The 18,020-nt window shown below is 40.6% G+C and overlaps 1 protein-coding gene across 7 annotated transcripts in view; it reads left to right on the forward strand.

Annotated features, from left to right (window-relative positions):
* The first annotated feature begins 1,840 nt into the window (after positions 1-1,840).
* The window catches only part of PARL (presenilin associated rhomboid like), a 61,743-nt gene continuing 45,563 nt past the window's right edge, over positions 1,841-18,020 (forward strand). For 2 of the 7 annotated variants that reach the window (XM_082394171.1, XM_082394173.1), the window contains exons 1-4: positions 1,937-2,090; positions 11,946-12,141; positions 12,611-12,751; positions 15,052-15,100. In XM_082394171.1, the coding sequence (XP_082250297.1) occupies positions 1,966-2,090; positions 11,946-12,141; positions 12,611-12,751; positions 15,052-15,100 (511 nt within the window). In that variant the 5' untranslated portion in view covers positions 1,937-1,965. The other 5 variants (XM_082394172.1, XM_082394175.1, XM_082394174.1 and 2 more) reach the window with 5 other exon arrangements.

Consider the following 18,020-nt stretch of genomic DNA (forward strand, 5'->3'; position numbering starts at 1 on the left):
GCGTGAAGGTCTAAGAGGAAAGCCTTAAAGGAAACCAAAATGTCACCCCCAAGTATGACTCTTTGACATAAAAGTTATTTTGAGCTGAAGGCAATCAAGAAGCAGTAAATGCAGAAAAAGCTCCCCCTTTTCTTTCTAAAGGCAGGAAATAAATGTTTCCTTTCATGGAGACAGACTTTTATCAGCCCAAAGACTAGAGACCAGTGTAAAAGTAAACTCAAAATGGAGTCGGTGTTGCTAAGAGAGCCCTCTAAAATACAGCTGGGAGATCACTGAGGAAGTGTGACTTATGCACATCTCAGCCTGGATGGAATCTGGCCTTTTGACCACTTACTGTCTTAACACCGGCATCCAGAATATCTATCCAGTGTTCCAGAAACTCAAGATAATTATTCGACTTACCCTAAAATTAACTCATGACAGCCTACCTACTTATTTGACCCTTACCCTAGAATAACTGGTGAGAGCCTATCCCTTAAGGAAAATTGCCCTAAGGGATTGCCTGAGAGTCCATCATAATTCTTTTTTTTGGCCGTGTGGCTTGTGGGATCTCAGTTCCCTGACCAGGGATTGAACCCGGGCCACGGCAGTAAAAGCCCAGAATCCTAAACGCTAGGCCACCAGGGAACCCTCTAATTCTTGAACAACCTTGTGGCTTTTGCCTTTATAAGCCCCTGATTCCTTCTCTTCCCCGAACACTCTTTTGGTTTTACCCTAATCTGTGTCTTTGAATTGCAGTTCTTGAGACCCTAAATAAAGGGTCTTTGCTCTTTGCAGCTGCGATATTGATTATTATGAATACTAATTATTAATATTATTATTGTTCAACAAGAGACACTGGTGTAATCTGCAAACAAGCTTTGTTAACCTAACTCTCATCTTCCTACTTAAGGAAGATAAGGACTACCTAGCCCTAGTTGGACTACTCCTAGTCCAAGCCCCATTGTCTTGTCAATTCTTCACAAATTGTTTCTTTGTAGAAAAGGTATAAAAACTTCCTGCCCTGGTCACTTCTTCTGGTCTTCATTCTCTTGCAAAGACTCCCATGGACATGTAAAAAATCAATAAACTTTGTGTGCTTTTCTCCTGTTAATGTCTTTGTCACTACCTTTCAGACCTGGCCAGGGACCCTAAGAGGTTGGAGGAAAACTTTTTCCTACAGCTTCCTAGAGGAGGTGACGATTCAAGTTGGTCTGGAGGACAAATTGGTTAGCAGGCAGAGAAGGGAAAAGGTGTTTCAGGCAGTGAGGATGGTATATGAACTCGGGAGAAGTAGGTACTGGAAAAGTAGTGCCTTTCAGAAACTGCGTATGTTTCAGTATGACTGCAGCTAGGGTCAGAGGGAGGGATGGAGTGGCAGGAAATAAAGCTGACGGGTAGGCAAGGGCTGATCATGAAGTTTGAATTTTATCTAGAATCTAGATTTTCACGTCACGCTTGTACTTTTTGTTAAAGGCACATCCTCTTCAGTGTATCATAACGTGAAATGGTGGGGAGAAAAAAGAGTAGTAATTTAAGAAAACCTGGGTTGTAATATTGGTTCCTCCACTCACTTCTCTCTGGGCCTCAGAACCACGGTAAAAAAAAAAAAAAAAAAAAAAAGCAGTAATAACATCTATCTTAAGCGTTTTGCGAGGATTAAACACTAACTTAGGTAAAGGTACATGGCATCATTCAGTAAATTCGTTTCCCCCCCTCTTTTTCCTTTGGGTCAGTAGGATGGAGGCCTGGCCGCTTTCGCACGCCCCTCCCAGGTCCAGGCTGGGCGCTGTTGGGAGAACTGCTGCCGGCCGGACTGCTGCCGGCCGGCGGGTCCCTCTCCCTCCGGTTGGTCCGGCCTGGGAATCGGCCGCACGGGGGCGCGCTAGGCTGCCCCTCGGCACTCTATGGTTCTTCCTTTCGCCCCGGAAGTGGTTCCGGGCAGGGGTTGGTAAATCGGGCCATGGTGGGGCAGAGGTTGGGAAGATGGCGTGGCGAGGCTTGGCGCAGAGAGGCTGGGGTTGTGGTCAGGCGTGGGCTCCGCCGGCGGGCGGCCGCAGCTGCGAGGAGCTCACTGCGGCCCTGGTCCAGCCGCGGCTGCTCGGGCGCAGGTAATGGTGGCCTCTCGGGGCTTCTCGCCTCTCGTGCTCTCGGCTCCGGCAGCGCATCCTCAGGGGCGGAGGCCGTGCGGGTCTCTTATGCTCCCCCCGGCTCACCCTCTCTTCTCACCAGCCCCTCCTCTCTCCCTTCCCTTTTACCCCTCGCCTCCGTCCAATCTTTGCTTCTCGCCGCGCCACCCTGCCCGGGTGCACAGTGACCAGCCCCGGCCCAGCTCTCCGTGAGCCCGCGGTGGCCCCTTTCCTATCCGGAGGGACGTGTCGGGAAGAAGTAGTCTGTGAGGGCTGATTGCGCACCACGCCTCATAATCACCACGCGAGCAAGTAAAGAATTAACACAGCTGGTAGAATGGCAGGGCTGAGATTTTATTCTGTCAGTCTTTATAAAACCTTTGTTTTACTACAAATTACCTTCTTTATCGTTTAGAGAACTCTATAAGGGAAGACGGAGTCAGAGGAGGGCATCACTTTGCCTCTTGCAGAGTTGTAGGAGAGGCTTTTCTGTTAAAGAAATTGGGAAGTGGAGTATTTGGTTTCTAGATGACTTGGAAAGAAAAGTCAATTTTTCCCGAGTAGAAGTTGTGTGAAGAGTACGGTCTATCAGTATTTGCTGCTTTTGCATTAGAGTAATTCAACTCTAAATTTGAGAGAAGAGAGAAATCCCTGAACTAAGATTCTGATGTGTATTTGGCTCTGAAATTTCTTCCTGTTCTTTAACAGAATTTCAGCTCTGCCAGTTTCTGACTTGGTTAGATGTGTGCCTGGAATCCACCTGACTGATAGTAGCAAGGAACATTAAGTGTTTATCAGTATGGGGATTAGCCAGTGGTAAATAATTGAGGCTTCAATATGGTGGAGCCATCCTTAATTTTAAAATCACCTGGAGTGTTTGTAGACTGCATTTCCCAGGCCCTAGCCCAGTCCTTCCTGTCATCTTGCCCGGTGCTGGGGGGGAGGGGGTGGCGGGGAGTAAAGAACCTGCAGTTCTAAACAAGCACTGCATGTGTGTAGGATCAGAGATTTGTGGAAAACTGGCTTATATTGTACCTTAATTTCATGATACACTGGAACATGGGGCCTCAGGCACTAATCTTAAACTCCTGAGGAGATGGAGAATGAGGTCAGGTGGAGGTGGTGGTTGATTTCAGTGGTCCTGATTCCATTTCCACTTTACTCCAAATCCCAGTCGAAATTGCATGGTTTGAGGGAGAGGAAAAGTGAATAGTTATTAGGAAGCAACAGGTGTTAAATATTCAAGATATGTGTTAGGAAGGGAAAGGAAAAGAACTAACAACTTGGTTAATGAGGCCATTTGAAAAAAAATCATGTGCTGTTGAAGGTTAGCATCACAGTTTTTTAGAGTTTTTCATTTATATGCAAAGTTTGAAATTGACATTTTTTGTGGTGACACTGAAAAATGTGCATTACAAGAGATTGTAGGTAAGCCTGAAATATAATAGAATATATGTCTACTTGCCTCTAGAAAGCAGCATGAGTTTCCTTGTATATAACTTTATTAGGTCTGCTTTCACTTCTAGTGGTTCTAAAATTAGTATGTGGAGGAATGAAGTCATGGATACAGTTAAAAAGCAGAGGTCTGGGCTCAGTCCTTGTGATTTTGATGTAATGGGCCTGAAGTGTGGCTGAGAATTTGCATTTTTTTTCTTCTTACAAGAGCCGCAGGTGGTGATATTCCTCAAAATTTCTGCAAACAGTAGCAAGCCCAAGGCAGCCCACCAGCCAAGAATGGTTTCTATGTTTTTAAAGGGTTGCAAAACGAAACAATATGCCTCAGAGATTTAAGTTGTTCTTCACGAAGACTAAAATGTTTATTGTCTGGCTCTTTACAGAAAAAGGAGAATATTTCACTTAGGGTTTTCAGAAACTTTACCATGATCAAACTGTTGGCAGCACTGTTGAAAAATAGTTTAGGCCTGAAAGAAGCCTGCATAATTTGTCAGTTGTGTAGAACTAGCTAAGAGAAGAAAATAGTTGATTGTAGCACTTACACGGAGCTTAAATCTTTTAGATTGGGATAACAATCTTAAGATATATTTAGGTTAAATACCTGACAAATTAGTAAATCAGGTATATTCAATTATTTTCCCTGTTTAATTCACCATGTATTAACTCAAGATGAGTTTTAAGAAAATAATTGTGGCATGCAAGAGTTTATGCCCCTTCCCCTAAATACAACTATTTTCTTTTAAGTGGGATGAGTCTATTGTGTGTGTGCTTGGACACGTCTTGTCTCCATTTGCACATTAGGCCATTTCTACTCAGTCTATTCACACAAATCTATAGTGACATAGACATTAGTGCTGACTTGCACGATATCTAAGTGGCATTGTCTTTATCCTCACACTGTTGAAAACAATTCACTAGACTGTGTTATCTCACTCACCATTAAGGCAACAGATACATAGAATATATATCTGACAGAATATCACTGTCAGATATTCTTTTTTTTTTAAACAACTCTTTTAAGCAATAATAAATGAGACAGCTGGGGAAGCTGCTACCAGATCAGGATCTGCTAACCAAAGTAAGAACTATGCTGTCTCCACCATTATTTTCACTAGCAGAATTGATGCCTCATGTGCTGCCTTCTCACTTAACTCAGTTCTGATTTCATGTGTTGTGCTGATGTATCTGATTAGCAGGCCCTGATCACATCTCGAATCCTAACCAAAAGGATACCTGGGAAATAGTTTTTAGCTTTCCAGTCCCTGCAGCATGACTTTTCTATTTAAAAGTTATGGGATGATATTAAAAAATGGAACCATAACAATTGTGTGGTTGGTGGTTACTCAAACATTCATAAGATCTTCCCACTTTGAGCACGTTAGATTGTGTTCACAAATCACTAGTTATTGGCAGAAGGACCAAAGCACAGAGCAAAAAGGCAGGCCTGTCCTCATGAGTTGGTATATACCTCTTGTGACTCTTTCCTCCCATCCTACCCCCATGCATTTTATTGTGTTGCTTCCTTTGCTTTCCAGACTTATTTCAGGTCATTTATTTTTCCATATTACCTACCCATATGAATGGTTAGAGCTTAAGAACCTAGGCCTTTAAATATGATATCAAACATTTGCAATTGGAGACATTTATCATGCTTTTCCTGGTTGGTTTTACTTTTAAGAAATGTAAAACAAAAGCTCCCTAAGGACAGAGAATGTACCTTGTCATATAATGTGTGATGAAGTACTTATTACATCTAAAAGCATTCTTGTACCAACAGAAAACCCAGCTCTAATTGACCTTAATAATTAGGGGAATTTATTGGTTTATACCGTTAAAAAGTCCAGAGGTGAGCCTGGCTTCTGGTGAGGCAAGATCCAGTGTTTCAGATTGTCACCAGGACTCCGTTTTCCTCCATGGCTTGGCTCTGCTTCCTAAACGTTGGCTTTATGCTCTCAGTATGCTATCTCCTTGTTGTAAGATGGCTGTCAGCAGCTCTTGGGGCTATATACTTTTAGGTTCAAGTCCAGCAGAAAAGATTCTCTTCCCCAGTATTACAAACAAAATCTTGAAATTTGAATTTCACTGGACTGGATTGGCCTAACTTGGGATACATGTTCATCTTTGAATTCCTTAAAGTTGCCAGGGATGTGGGATGTGTAGGTTGGCTTAAGCCAGTCAGGAGCTTGGTGTGCCTCCCCAAACCAAGTGGCTGGAAATTCCAGGGTACCCTTAGGTGTGGATGCTAGGAATGAGCCAAAAAAGCTCACTGTCAGTCATAGTGAAACTTTTGTATTGGAATACTTTGGTTACAAATCCTATTTTTAAAATTCTAGTCAGATTGGATTAACCTGTAGATAACCATTGTAATTTAAGTAGAAATATTGTTGTAAGGACGAGGGATTAGACTGTAGCTCCTGCTATTCAAAGTGGTTCATGAACGAGCAGTTTAGGACAGGGTTTGCCAAACTTATTTTGTAAAAGGCTCGATAGAAAATAGGGCCACATAGGTCACTGTCAGATATTCTTTTTCTTTTAAACAACTCTTTTAAGCAATAATAAATGAGACAACTGGGGAAGCTGCTACCAGATCAGGATCTGCTAACCAAAGTAAGAACTATGCTGTCTCCACCATTATTTTCACTAGCAGAATTGATGCCTCATGTGCTGCCTTCTCACTTAACTCAGTTCTGATTTCATGTGTTGTGCTGATGTATCTGATTAGCAGGCCCTGATCACATCTCGAATCCTAACCAAAAGGATACCTGGGAAATAGTTTTTAGCTTTCCAGTCCCTGCAGCATGTGAATGTACCATAGGTAAAAGAATAGGTGTTCAGTGAGCCAAGTCATAGTACTTAATTCTATCCAACAAGTTCTGTATGTCTAACTCTAATTCCCAGTATATGTACTCCTAACATGTATTTTGCATCTGAACTGCATCTGGGGCCAATTTGTTCTTAGTGTCCTCAGTTCCACACTTAACTTCTGTTGAGATTCTCAAGGTAAATATTATTCTAGGCAAAAGGTCTGGCTTTGTGTCAAATCCAGATTCCCAACCTGGTGTATTTGTATTCCTTTTCAAGCATTGTGCTTCAGAATTGTAAATGAGTTGATGAGCTGTAGAAGAACTGATTGAGTACATATCCTGGAGTATTAAGCTGTTGGAGATATAAAGAAATCTCATCCTTCATATTTCTTGGTCTAAAAAGAAAAAAATGTGGCCTACTGGTTAGGATTCCAGGTTCTCACTGCCATGACCCAGGTTCAATCCTGGTTGGGGAGCTGAGATCTTGTAAGCAACGAGACGTGGCCAAAAAAAAAAAAAAAAGAATACCAGAAACCAACAACATTGGGTTACAATTTTTTTTTTTTAACTTATTTGTTTTATTTATTTATTTTTGGCTGCATTGGGTCTTCGTTGCTGTGCGCAGGCTTTCTCTAGTTGCGGCGAGCGGGGTCTGCTTCATGGCGGTGCGCGGGCTTCTCACTGCGGTGGCTTCTCTTGTTGCGGAGCACGGGCTCTAGGCGCATGGGCTTCACTAGTTGTGGCTCGCGGGCTCAGTAGTTGTGGCTTGCGGGCTCTAGAGCGCAGGCTCAGTAGTTGTGGCGCACGGGCTTAGTTGCTCCGTGGCACGTGGGATCTTCCCGGACCAGGGCTCAAACCCGTGTGCCCCCTGCATTGGCAGATGGATTCTTAACGACTGCTGCCACCAGGGAGGCCCTGGGTTACAATTTGTAACCATTTACAGGGAAACAGTTAAAGGAAACGTATTCCTATTACTGTATGTCACATCTTTGGGGTTTTTGGCCCAAAGTGGTGTTACTTGTCATTTATTTACTAGACCTAGCTCTAAATTACTTTGGAATATTTAATAAAAATCAAATCCAATTGCAAAGGATTAACATCTGCCACTTTTAAAGCTGTTATCAGTTAAGAATGCATTTGGCTGTAAGTTAAGTGTTGCTTAAAGAAACGAGAGGAGTATTTAGCATGAAATGATTGGAGGTAGGTGGCTATTGTCTTTGCTCAGTGGCTCAAAAAATGTTAAGGTTAGTTTCTGAAGCCCTTGGCCTTTCTCTTGGCATTCAAGATGACTGCTCCGTCTCTAGAAAATTGCGTCCTTTTTCAAGGCAAAAGGAAGTAGGAGGGATGTGACATTAGTGATACCTCCATTTTTATCAGATAAGCAAAACCTTTTCAAGAGGTTTCTAAACAATTAAGTCTTATTTTGTCAGAACTCTGTAATACGGCCATCCCTAGCCATAGGAGAGACTGGAAAAGTGAAGATATTTATCTTTCCTAGCCTCTGCAGAAAAAGCAGGCAACAGAATAAGAACTAGAGATAGATTTGCAATTAGCCATTCAACAGTTACTTGCTAAAGGATATTCATAAGACTGGGAACAGGTTCTGAAGTTCAGAGCCATTCAGAGCAACATTGGCATTGTTTGACTAAGTGCACTGCTTTCCAAAATAGATTTTGTTGAAAGAAGTAGCACTTATTTGTGAGTACAAATTCTAAATTATTAGAAGTTTTAAGGTGAATTACTTTATCATCATCACCCATCCTCACCATGTGATGTTTGAGAAGTTGAACTGTGGCGTGGACTCAGTGTTGAAGACAGAGCATTTTAGGCGAGTAATAGTAATAGTAGCTATACCATTTTTCTGAGTTTCATGTTTCCAAATGCCTACTAGACATCACCTGGGTGTTCTACCAATGCTAAAAATACTTCATTGCAATATAATTTACATGTAGTAAAACATATAAGTATTAAGCATACAGCCCATTAGTTCTGACAAATGTATACACCTGTGCAACCATCACCTAAAAATAAAGATACTGCCCATCATTCCATCAAGTTCCCTCTTGCCCCTTTCCAGTCAAGTCCCACTTTAGGCAACCACCATTGATTTTTTAAAAAATTAATTAATTTATTTATTTTTGGCTACGTTGGGTCTTCGTTGCTGCGCGTGGGCTTTCTCTAGTTATGGCGAGCAGGGGCTACTCTTCGTTGTGGTGCACGGGCTTCTCATTGTGGTGGCTTCTCTTGTTGCAGAGCACGGGCTCTGGGTGCACGGGCTTCAGTAGTTGTGGACGAGGGCTCAGTAGTTGTGGCTCACGGGCTCTAGAACATGGGCTCAGTAGTTGGGGCGCACGGGCCTAGTTGCTCCGCAGCATATGGGATCTTCCTGGACCAGGGCTTGAACCCATGTCCCCTGCATTGGCAGGTGGATTCTTAACCACTGTGCCACCAGGGAAGTCCACCACTATTGATTTTGATCACCACGAATTATTTTTGCCTGTTCTTCAGCTTGATATGCATTAATGGAATCACACACATTATGTGCTCTTTTGTGTTTGACTTCTTTTACTCAGCAGTGTTTTTGAGATTCATCCGTGATGTGTGATCAGTAGTTTTTCACTGAGTAGTACAATTGGCCCTCTATATCTTCAGGTTCCTCATCCGTGGATTCAACCAACTGTGGATGGGGAATGTCACTGTATTATGCCATTTTATATAAGGGATTTCAGCATCCTGAATTTGGTATCTGCAGGGGGTCCTAGACCCAGTCTCCCATGGATACTGAGGGACCACTGTATTATTCCATTGTATGAATATAACACAGTTTATCCTTTCCCCTGTTGATGGAAATTTAAGTTCCAATTTTTACCTGTTAGAACTGAGCTGCTGCGATTGCAAGCATTTTAAACAGTGCCCAAGATGGAATTATTCATCTCTCATTTTCCAGTTTCCTATTTTGGTGCCTCTGATTTTCCTTGTCTTAGTGAATAGTACCACCTTCCTTTCAGTTATTCAGAATGAAACCAATAATCATTCTTGACCCCTTCTTTCTTCTAACATAATTATTGATCCTTTCTTTATTAGGAACTGGCCTTGGTGGTGGAGATAAAATGAATACAGAAGTGATAATCTAGTTATGGTACAGGCAATAAATGAGACAAGTATAAGAGTACGTACAGGATGCTTTAGGACTCTAGGAGTACAAAGGAGACACCCAGCCTGCGAGAGTTTAGGAAGGCTTCCTGGAGGAGGAAATAAATGAACTGAATTTTGAAGGGCACGAAAAAGTTAAAGGGAAGTAAGTACCGCAACAAAGGAGTAGCATTGCTGAGTTTGGTGGGGTGATGAAAAATTTACTGTGGGATTTAAAGCAGGGGAATGATAATATATTTGTGCTTAATAAAATGTGGAGGATGAATTGGAGTAGGGCAGTATTAGAAGCAGTGAGATCTGTTAGGAAATGGTAGAGTATTCCAGGCCAAAAGGGATGAACTAAGGGATTGTGTGGGAATTAGGGAGAGAATGTTGGCCCTCTGAGGGCATTTGAGGAGGTGTTGAATGTTTGTGGAAGAGTGATATGAGGAAAGAAGAACATGAAACATGTTAAAATGTTTGAACTTAAGTCAGCTGTTGCTGTAGTTTAGGCATGGGGTACGGGACTAGATTAGGAGTGAAAAAAATATTTGACAGATTTGGTTTTAAATTAGATGGTAAGAATTAAAGAGAGAGAACTCCATAATGACTTCTAGATTTTTTTTTTAAATTAATTAATTAATTTATTTTTGGCTGTGTTGGGTCTTTGTTTCTGTGCGAGGGCTTTCTCTAGTTGCGGCGAGCGGGGGCCACTCACTATCGCGGCCTCTCTTGTTGCGGAGCACAGGCTCCAGACGCGCAGGCTCAGTAGTTGTGGCTCACGGGCCCAGTTGCTCCATGGCATGTGGGATCTTCCCAGACCAGGGCTCGAACCCGTGTCCCCTGCACTGGCAGGCAGATTCTCAACCACTGCGCCACCAGGGAAGCCCCCTACTTCTAGATTTTTAATCTTAGTGATTAAGATAACTGTGGGCCCACTGAAAGAATAAAGAAGTCAGAAAATGGAGCTTGTAGAGGGGGATGAATTCCCTTCTGAATATATTGGTTTCAAAGCAATGGGGAGCATATCCAAGTAGAATTATTCAATATATAGTTGGAAATACAAGACAAGAAAATTGAGGCTGGGATTAGAGACATATATTTGAATCATTTACTGCTTAGAAGTCATCCAGGCCACAGAAATGAACTTTTTCTTTTATTCAACCAAAGTGTTTCAAGGCCCAGGTTACAAAGGTGAGAAGACCTGTCTGACTGGCAGACAGGAGTTTTATGAGTCTAGAAGGATATAGTATGATTAGAGTACAATGAGAACAAACAGGAAGGGGCCTCTACATGGTCTACCTGGGGGAAATTACCATTTTACAAAAGCAAAAAATGCTTCACAAATTTATATGGGTTTAGTTTGAATGGAGAATGTGTAGAGGAACTATTAGAGCCTTTAAGCATATCTGTCTTTACGGGATAGGAGAAAGGGGGAAGCCGTTAGGAAAGCAAGTTTGAAGAGCAGGGAGTGCAACCTTACAGGCACTGACAGGTGTGATCAGTAGTGTCAGATGTTTTGAGGAGGTCAAGCTGTAAGGACTTAAACAAGAAAACCCTTTATAGAATGTCTAGTTCATTGTCCCCCAAACTGGTAGTGAAGTAAATAGGGGACAAGGTGGGGAAAATCCGCCAATTTGTAATGGTTAGTACTTATAAAAGGAAAATCATCATTTGATTTAAATGTTTGGCCAAACTTCAAAAAAAAATAAAGCTCTTCTGTGCTAATTCAAACCACAACTTGTAGTTCTCCAGCTTTGTACAGAATTGCAGACTGTGTGGGGGATGGATACAAATTATTTTGTTGATTGATACACAGTAACGGCCCAAACAGATGCCCTGTAAAGCTGCTATAGTTTATGTCTCTCCTTTTCCTGAAGGGCACAGTTCATTGTTTTGACTGAATCCTACCTGGGAGTAGGAGTCTTGGCGGCTTTGGGGCTGCGTAGTGAGAATAAACTGAAATGGTGATGATGCACGTCAGTTGGGGAGGCTCGTAGAGGTTGATGCTTGCAAGATGCAGCTCTGTTTCTTCCTCCCTTCCTTCCTTCCTTCCTATTTATTTTCCTTATTTTTTTTTTTGGCTGCATCGGGCCTTAGTTGCAGCACACGGGATCTTCGTTGAGGCACGCAGGATCTTTCATTACCACACTTGGTCTGTGTTGCTGCGCTTGGGCTTCTTACTAGTTGCGGCGTGAGGGTTTTCTCTCTCTAGTTGTGGTGCGCGGGCCCCAGGGCGCGTGGGCTCTATAGTTGTGTTGCACGGGCTCCAGAGCATGAGGACTCTGTAGTTTGCGGCACGCAGGCTCTCATTGAGGTGCGTGATCTCAGTAGTTGTGGCGCGTGGGCTTAGTTGCCCCGAGGCATGTGGGATCTTAGTTCCCCAATCAAGGATCGAACCCGCATCCATGCAGCTCTGTTTCTAATCTGTTATTTTCCCCTATAGGTTTAACTTTTTTATTCAGCAAAAATGTGGATTCAGAAAAGCACCCAGGAGGGTTGAACCTCGAAGATCAGACACAGGAACAAGTAGTGAAACATACAAGAGAAGTGCTTTGATTCCTCCTGTAGAAGAAACAGCCTTTTATCCTTCTCCCTATCCTATAAGGACTCTTGTAAAGCCTTTGTTTTTTACTGTTGGGGTAAGAGCTCACGTCACTAGGAGTTACCTCCGTTGCTGCAGGTGTAGTGTTAAAGTATCAATACTACTTGTCCTATTTGGGCTCCTTAAAGACAAGCGGAGTGGGATCAAAAGGATCTGGGGTCATGATTACAATAGAACATGAATTTAATAATTGCTGTTAGAGTATGGCTCATTTATGTAAGCCCTGGAGAAGAAACTCATGGGTCTCTTATTTGGTATAACAATGCAAGTGATACTGAGTTGATATTTTGAATTTTATTGGGAAAGTTCTGACTGTAAACAGGCCCCAGGGTACTGTAACGTTAATAAAATGGGAAACAATTAAGTGTTCTTTTCACCTAGTAAGTTTCAGTGTGCCAGATGTTCCTTATGTTTATAAAAAGCAATGAAAATGAAATATCATCCTTGGAACTATGTGTAGATCTATTAAAAAAAATATTTTTTTGTAATATATTTGTTTTATATAGTTTACAGGCTGTGCATTTGGATCAGCTGCCATTTGGCAGTATGAATCACTGAAATCCAGGGTCCAGAGTTATTTTGATGGTATAAAAGCTGATTGGTTGGATAGCATAAGACCACAGAAGGAAGGAGACTTCAGAAAGGAGGTAAAGATAAACATGGCCTTTTTTTTGTTCTAGTCGATCAGTTTTTGAAGTCTGGTTATTTATGAAGTGTTTTTAGTTAATGGCAACATTAGATCAGTAGATGTGAAGTCATTGCAGTTAATATTCTTCTTTAGAGTCATTTCATTGTAGTAAGTATTAATGTTTCGTATGTCTGGCAACGTTGTACTTAACAGCGTTCCAAGAAGTTTGTCCCTCTACCCACATATCAAGAATCACCACAGATAGTTGTTAAAAATTAATGTTTTGGAGCCTCTTCCAGCTCTACTAAGGGCCACTGTTTTAGAGTACATATTAGAATCACAGGGAGTTTTATGCTTGAGAGGTAGAGATACTGTGTGGGTTTTAAAAAGCTTCTCAGTGACATGATGTTTATATATCTCTGATAAATAACCACTGTTGATGTTTTTTCTAACTGTGCTCAGGGGATCAAGATTCAAGAAAAGGGTACAAATATAGAGCTTTTAGAACTTTTCATTATTTCATATGCAAGTTGATGGCCTTCCTTCCACCTAACTGATTTTCTTAAAATGTTGCCTTTTAGATAAAGCATATATTTTATTTCATTTGCCAGTACTTATTGAGGAGAGACCATAGGCTAATTTGTGGATCCAGGTCCATTTATTTTTCAGGCATCTCCGTATTTTTTTATGACACACTGCTCTTCCAATTTGGAGAGAGTGTTGATATCCTCTTCAGTTTTCTCCTTCCTAGGAACTTCTTATTCCTGGCCAGTGAGAGAGCAGCCTTGGGTTTTCTTTTTCCTAATGATAGTTGAAGGTTCCTCTAAGTAGGGAGAAGGATTCATTCCTCCTTGTTTCCCCATAGACACAAGAAGCATGAGCCCTACCAGTTCTAGAGAAGCTTTATGTCAGAAGAACAATGGATGTAATATTTGCAGGTAAAACCTGCAATAATGAGCAGTGGTTTTTATTCAGTACAATATGTTTGAGAAGATAGTAACACTGACCTATTCCACAGTCCTGGATCCCTTGAAAGCTACAGGCTTCTGCACTATAAAGTTTTGCTACCCAAATTGTTCCTTGGAATGGTGAAAATGACACATGCAATATACATAATCTTCATCCAAAGATGGATTTGTTTAAAGTAGTTAAATGATAAGAGATAAAATGTAAAATCCACGTTGAATAAAATTGAAATAACACATAAATATAACATGGGAAGTGAAAGTCCTGGGAACCCGTGCCCCACTACTACATACGCAGTGAGTAAGGTCTGAGAGTTCACACGCATTTAATTGTTGTTGACCTTGAACAACTCAGGGGTTGGGGCGCTGACCCTCCACGCAGTGGCAAATATGCCTGTAACTTTATAGTTGGGCCTCTGTAACAGCAGTCCCACATCTGTGGATTCCACCAACTGTGAATGGTGTAGTATATTGTAGTACATATTTTTTGAAAAAAATCTGCATATAAGTCCAGTGCAGTTCAAACCCCTGCTGTTCAAGGGTCAACTGAATTACAAAAATGGAATCATTGTTGTGCATGAATCAAATACATGTTGATCTGTAACTTTTTTTCTTTACCTTGGGTTTCTTTCTGTATTAGTATACAAAGCCTTTTTCAGTTTCATAGTTAGAACATAGTTTTTTTTTTAATTAAAAAACTTTAATCATGGAAAATTTCAAAGGTAAAGTAAAAAGAGTGAAGAGAATAGTATAATGAACCCCTATCATCCAATGTCAACAATTATTCACACATAGCCAACTTTGTTTCATCTAGTTCCCCTTCTTTCCCTTCCCTCCCTGCCACTGATTACTATAAAGCAAATTCTAGGCATATATCATCTATAAAAATGTCAGGGTGTGTCCCTAAAAGATTAGGATTCTGTCTTTTTCTAAACCTCAATCTAGTATTATACCTTTAAAAAAAAAAAGGCAATTTTAGTAGAAAATATTCTTGGGTCTTGGTGAACAATCACTTGATAGTGTGCTAGGTACTTTATGTTATTGATATTCCTCACAGCGGTACTGCTAGATATCTGTTACTGTCTCCATTTTATGTATCAGGAAACTGAAGTTTAGAAGTAATTTGAGGTCACAGAGCTTATCAGTGTCTTTGTGTAGAGAATGCAGGCTGTCTGACTATAAAACACCTGTGTTTTCCACTCTACCACATATTTGTTATGTCTGTTGTTTAGTAGAGATTTTTATAGATGAGGACTCTTTCATTTATGCACAAAGCATTTTCTTTCTTGCTTTTCATTTACGTAGCCTGAAATTATTTACCATATGGTGATATGCAATTTTTCTTCTGTTTTAGATTAACAAGTGGTGGAATAACCTAAGTGATGGCCAGCGGACTGTGACAGGTTTGTGTTAGCTTACACGTTTTAGCCATTCAAGGGAAGAGAAATCAAACCAAAAGGTACAGTATGTCATAGTCAATGGCTTTTGTACCATGCTCATCAGTGGTTTAAAAGACAGAGTTTCTGTACCTTCAGGCTAATGTAATGGTTTGAAAGTAGTGTGGCATAAAGGTATACATGAGGCTCTGGGTCAGTTATTTTCTAATTTTGATCTAGTATGATATTGGTCAAATGATCTATCTTTGTTGTAAAATCCTAGCTTGTGAAATAGGTTATGAGTAATTATTACTTTCCCATTAAAGTAACTAAAGGGGACATTGATTAAGTACCTTCTTTATGCAGCATGCTTTATACATATTCTCTCTGTACCTCACAGGGTTGCTTACAGGGTAGTTATCTCCCTTTTTACAGATAAGGAAACTGGCTTTCAGAGAAGGAACTTTTCGAAGGTCACACTGCTAGTAAGTAAGAGCTGAGTTTCAAAACCCAGGTCTGTCTCATCCTAAAGCCGGTTTTCTCTTTTCTACACCATGCTGTTTATAAAATCCTCTTTAAATGTAAGCATAACATGTATATCACCATGATAATTTGTTTTTTGTAAATTTTTATGGGAGACAGATCTGGCTCTTCAAGGTAACACTTGTGCAATATATTATGGACTTAGTTATTTTGAGAAATTTGGGGAAATGGATTTGTAAATTCTTTAACAATTGTGTAGATAGGGAAAAAAATCTTCCTAGAGAAACAGCAAAATACTGCTTTTCCTTAAACATGGTTAGACTTAATGGTACTCTTAATTTTCTATACCTACTTAAGTGGAGAAAAGGTGCTTATGTTTCTTCATTCAGACTATGTCTGGAAGGTTTAATTTTTCTGTCTCCTTGGTGGAACCTGATCCTGTCTTCAAGCTTATGGTTTAGACATTGCTTCCTGCAGGAAGTGCTTTTTTTCTGAACTCATTGCACTTTTTAATCACTTATAACACAACCTGCCTTATATAATTGTACATGTATCATCTTTGAGGACAATGATGAGATTTTTCATTTTGCTACAGCTCCTAGCACATACCTGGCACACAATAAAGGCATTTAATTAAAATCTATTGAGTGAATGAGTGTCGATGAGATCTTGAATCAAAAGATAGAGATTTTTCGAAGTATATTGCCATACTGTATAATTGATTAGTCAGTGAGGTCTTAATAAATATGATAACTTCAAAAATAGCTCTGTAATAACACATGTTTCCATTGGAATTAATTGGGATTTTTGGTTTGTTTGCTTGTTTTCTGAAAATTAATAGCCTTTCCTTAGGGTAGCAAAGTTTTGATTTCTTTTGATATTTTCAAAGTATCTCACAATTAGTTGATACCTAGTGTTCTTTGAAGATTGTGAAGATTTTGTTATTTAACATTTGAGGAAACCTGGGACCAGAATTTAAACCCTTTTTCATGCCAGGAAATGGTTTATTCAAAGAAGTTGGTATTTGGAGATAATTAAAAATCAAAATTCTTTCCCTTAGATGACGTTGCAGTGTAACTAGCAGCTTGAGTATAAAGTACTTCGAACCACATAAATGTGAATGGTCATGCTAAAGACCTCAAATACTTACTGTCAGGTTAGCTAAGTGACTTTTAAAGGCTGAGGAAATGCTCTTTGATCTGTTCAGTGTCATCTCAGACTCCTCCTTCAGGAAATAATTATTCTGGTAGCAGTGAATCTAGCCTCACAACACTTGTTGGTGGTGCTTTATAATCAGTTAGCTATATACTAAAATTTCAATGGTTAATAAACTTGTGCTTTAGTTATATCTTGTCTCTTTTCAGAGGTGGCAGTTCATTCCACTGACCTTGCTTAGCCCCTCGATTGCCTCCTTTAGGCTGATTCTAAGTGAGGTTGGCTCAGCTCCTGGCTTTTATTGAGGATGGGGTGACAGATTCATTCTGTGCCATATTTTCCTTGGATTGTAGCTGTTCTCTGAGTGTTTTTCTTTTTGTATTTTGAAAGAACTTGACAAGTCCTTAGGCCACTGACCTAGAACGTTTCAAAGCTCTGTGAGACTAGTGTGCTTCTTTGCTCTGTAGTATTCACACCTAGACACTGGCAGCTTGAAAGCTGTAGCAGGTTAAAGATTTCGCAGTTTTACAGCAAACATTTCATGTGAGAATTCCTTGCTGTCTGAACCTAATGTGCTCATGGATTTGGATGGCAAGATTTTGGTTATAGCAAGTTCAGACAGCAAAATGTTTTATCCAAATGCACTTGTTGCCTGAGCTTGAGGTGTAACAAGGGATATCTCAAATTTATCCATATCTCTTTTGAGTCCTAGGTTTGGATAAGAACAGTTCAAATCATAAGAGATACCTGTAATTTACTTTATCTTTAAGGTGGAATCCAGTGGTGAGGTGAAAAACCTCCCTTCCTTAGAGCTGATAGCAGTTTTGGAGTCCCTAGTTTTTGACTCTTCTAGCTCAGTCTGTCCCTGGAAATCACTTTGTCAAGATCTACCAGAGAACTGGTCTTAATCCCTTAATCTTTTTTTTTTTTTCTTATCTGGTTTAGGGATTTTTTTTTTGTCTTAATTGTTACACAGACATATCTCCCCAAACTTCACATTGCTCTGAAAAAGTTGTTATAAGTTCACTTGGTGTTTGTAGGATGAAGGGGGAGCATCAAGTAGCATTCATCGAAATTAGGCTTGTCCCTGGTACTTTTATATTTCAGCTAGTCTCCTGTATTGCCTTGCTCTGCAAGGCTTTTAAGCCTGTAGTAGAGGTCCCAGGCAACCCCCAAGGCGAGTATTTCCCCTACATTTCTAGCTTTTAGAGATGCCTATGAGGCACTCGTCATAGTTTTAGTTATTTCTGGGGAAAGGATAACCAAACTAATGCTTGAGTGCCAGCTAGGCTTCAAGTACTATGTTAGG

The sequence above is a fragment of the Balaenoptera borealis genome (genome assembly GCF_965194805.1).
Source record: "Balaenoptera borealis genome assembly, chromosome: 5".
Taxonomy (NCBI): domain Eukaryota; kingdom Metazoa; phylum Chordata; class Mammalia; order Artiodactyla; family Balaenopteridae; genus Balaenoptera; species Balaenoptera borealis.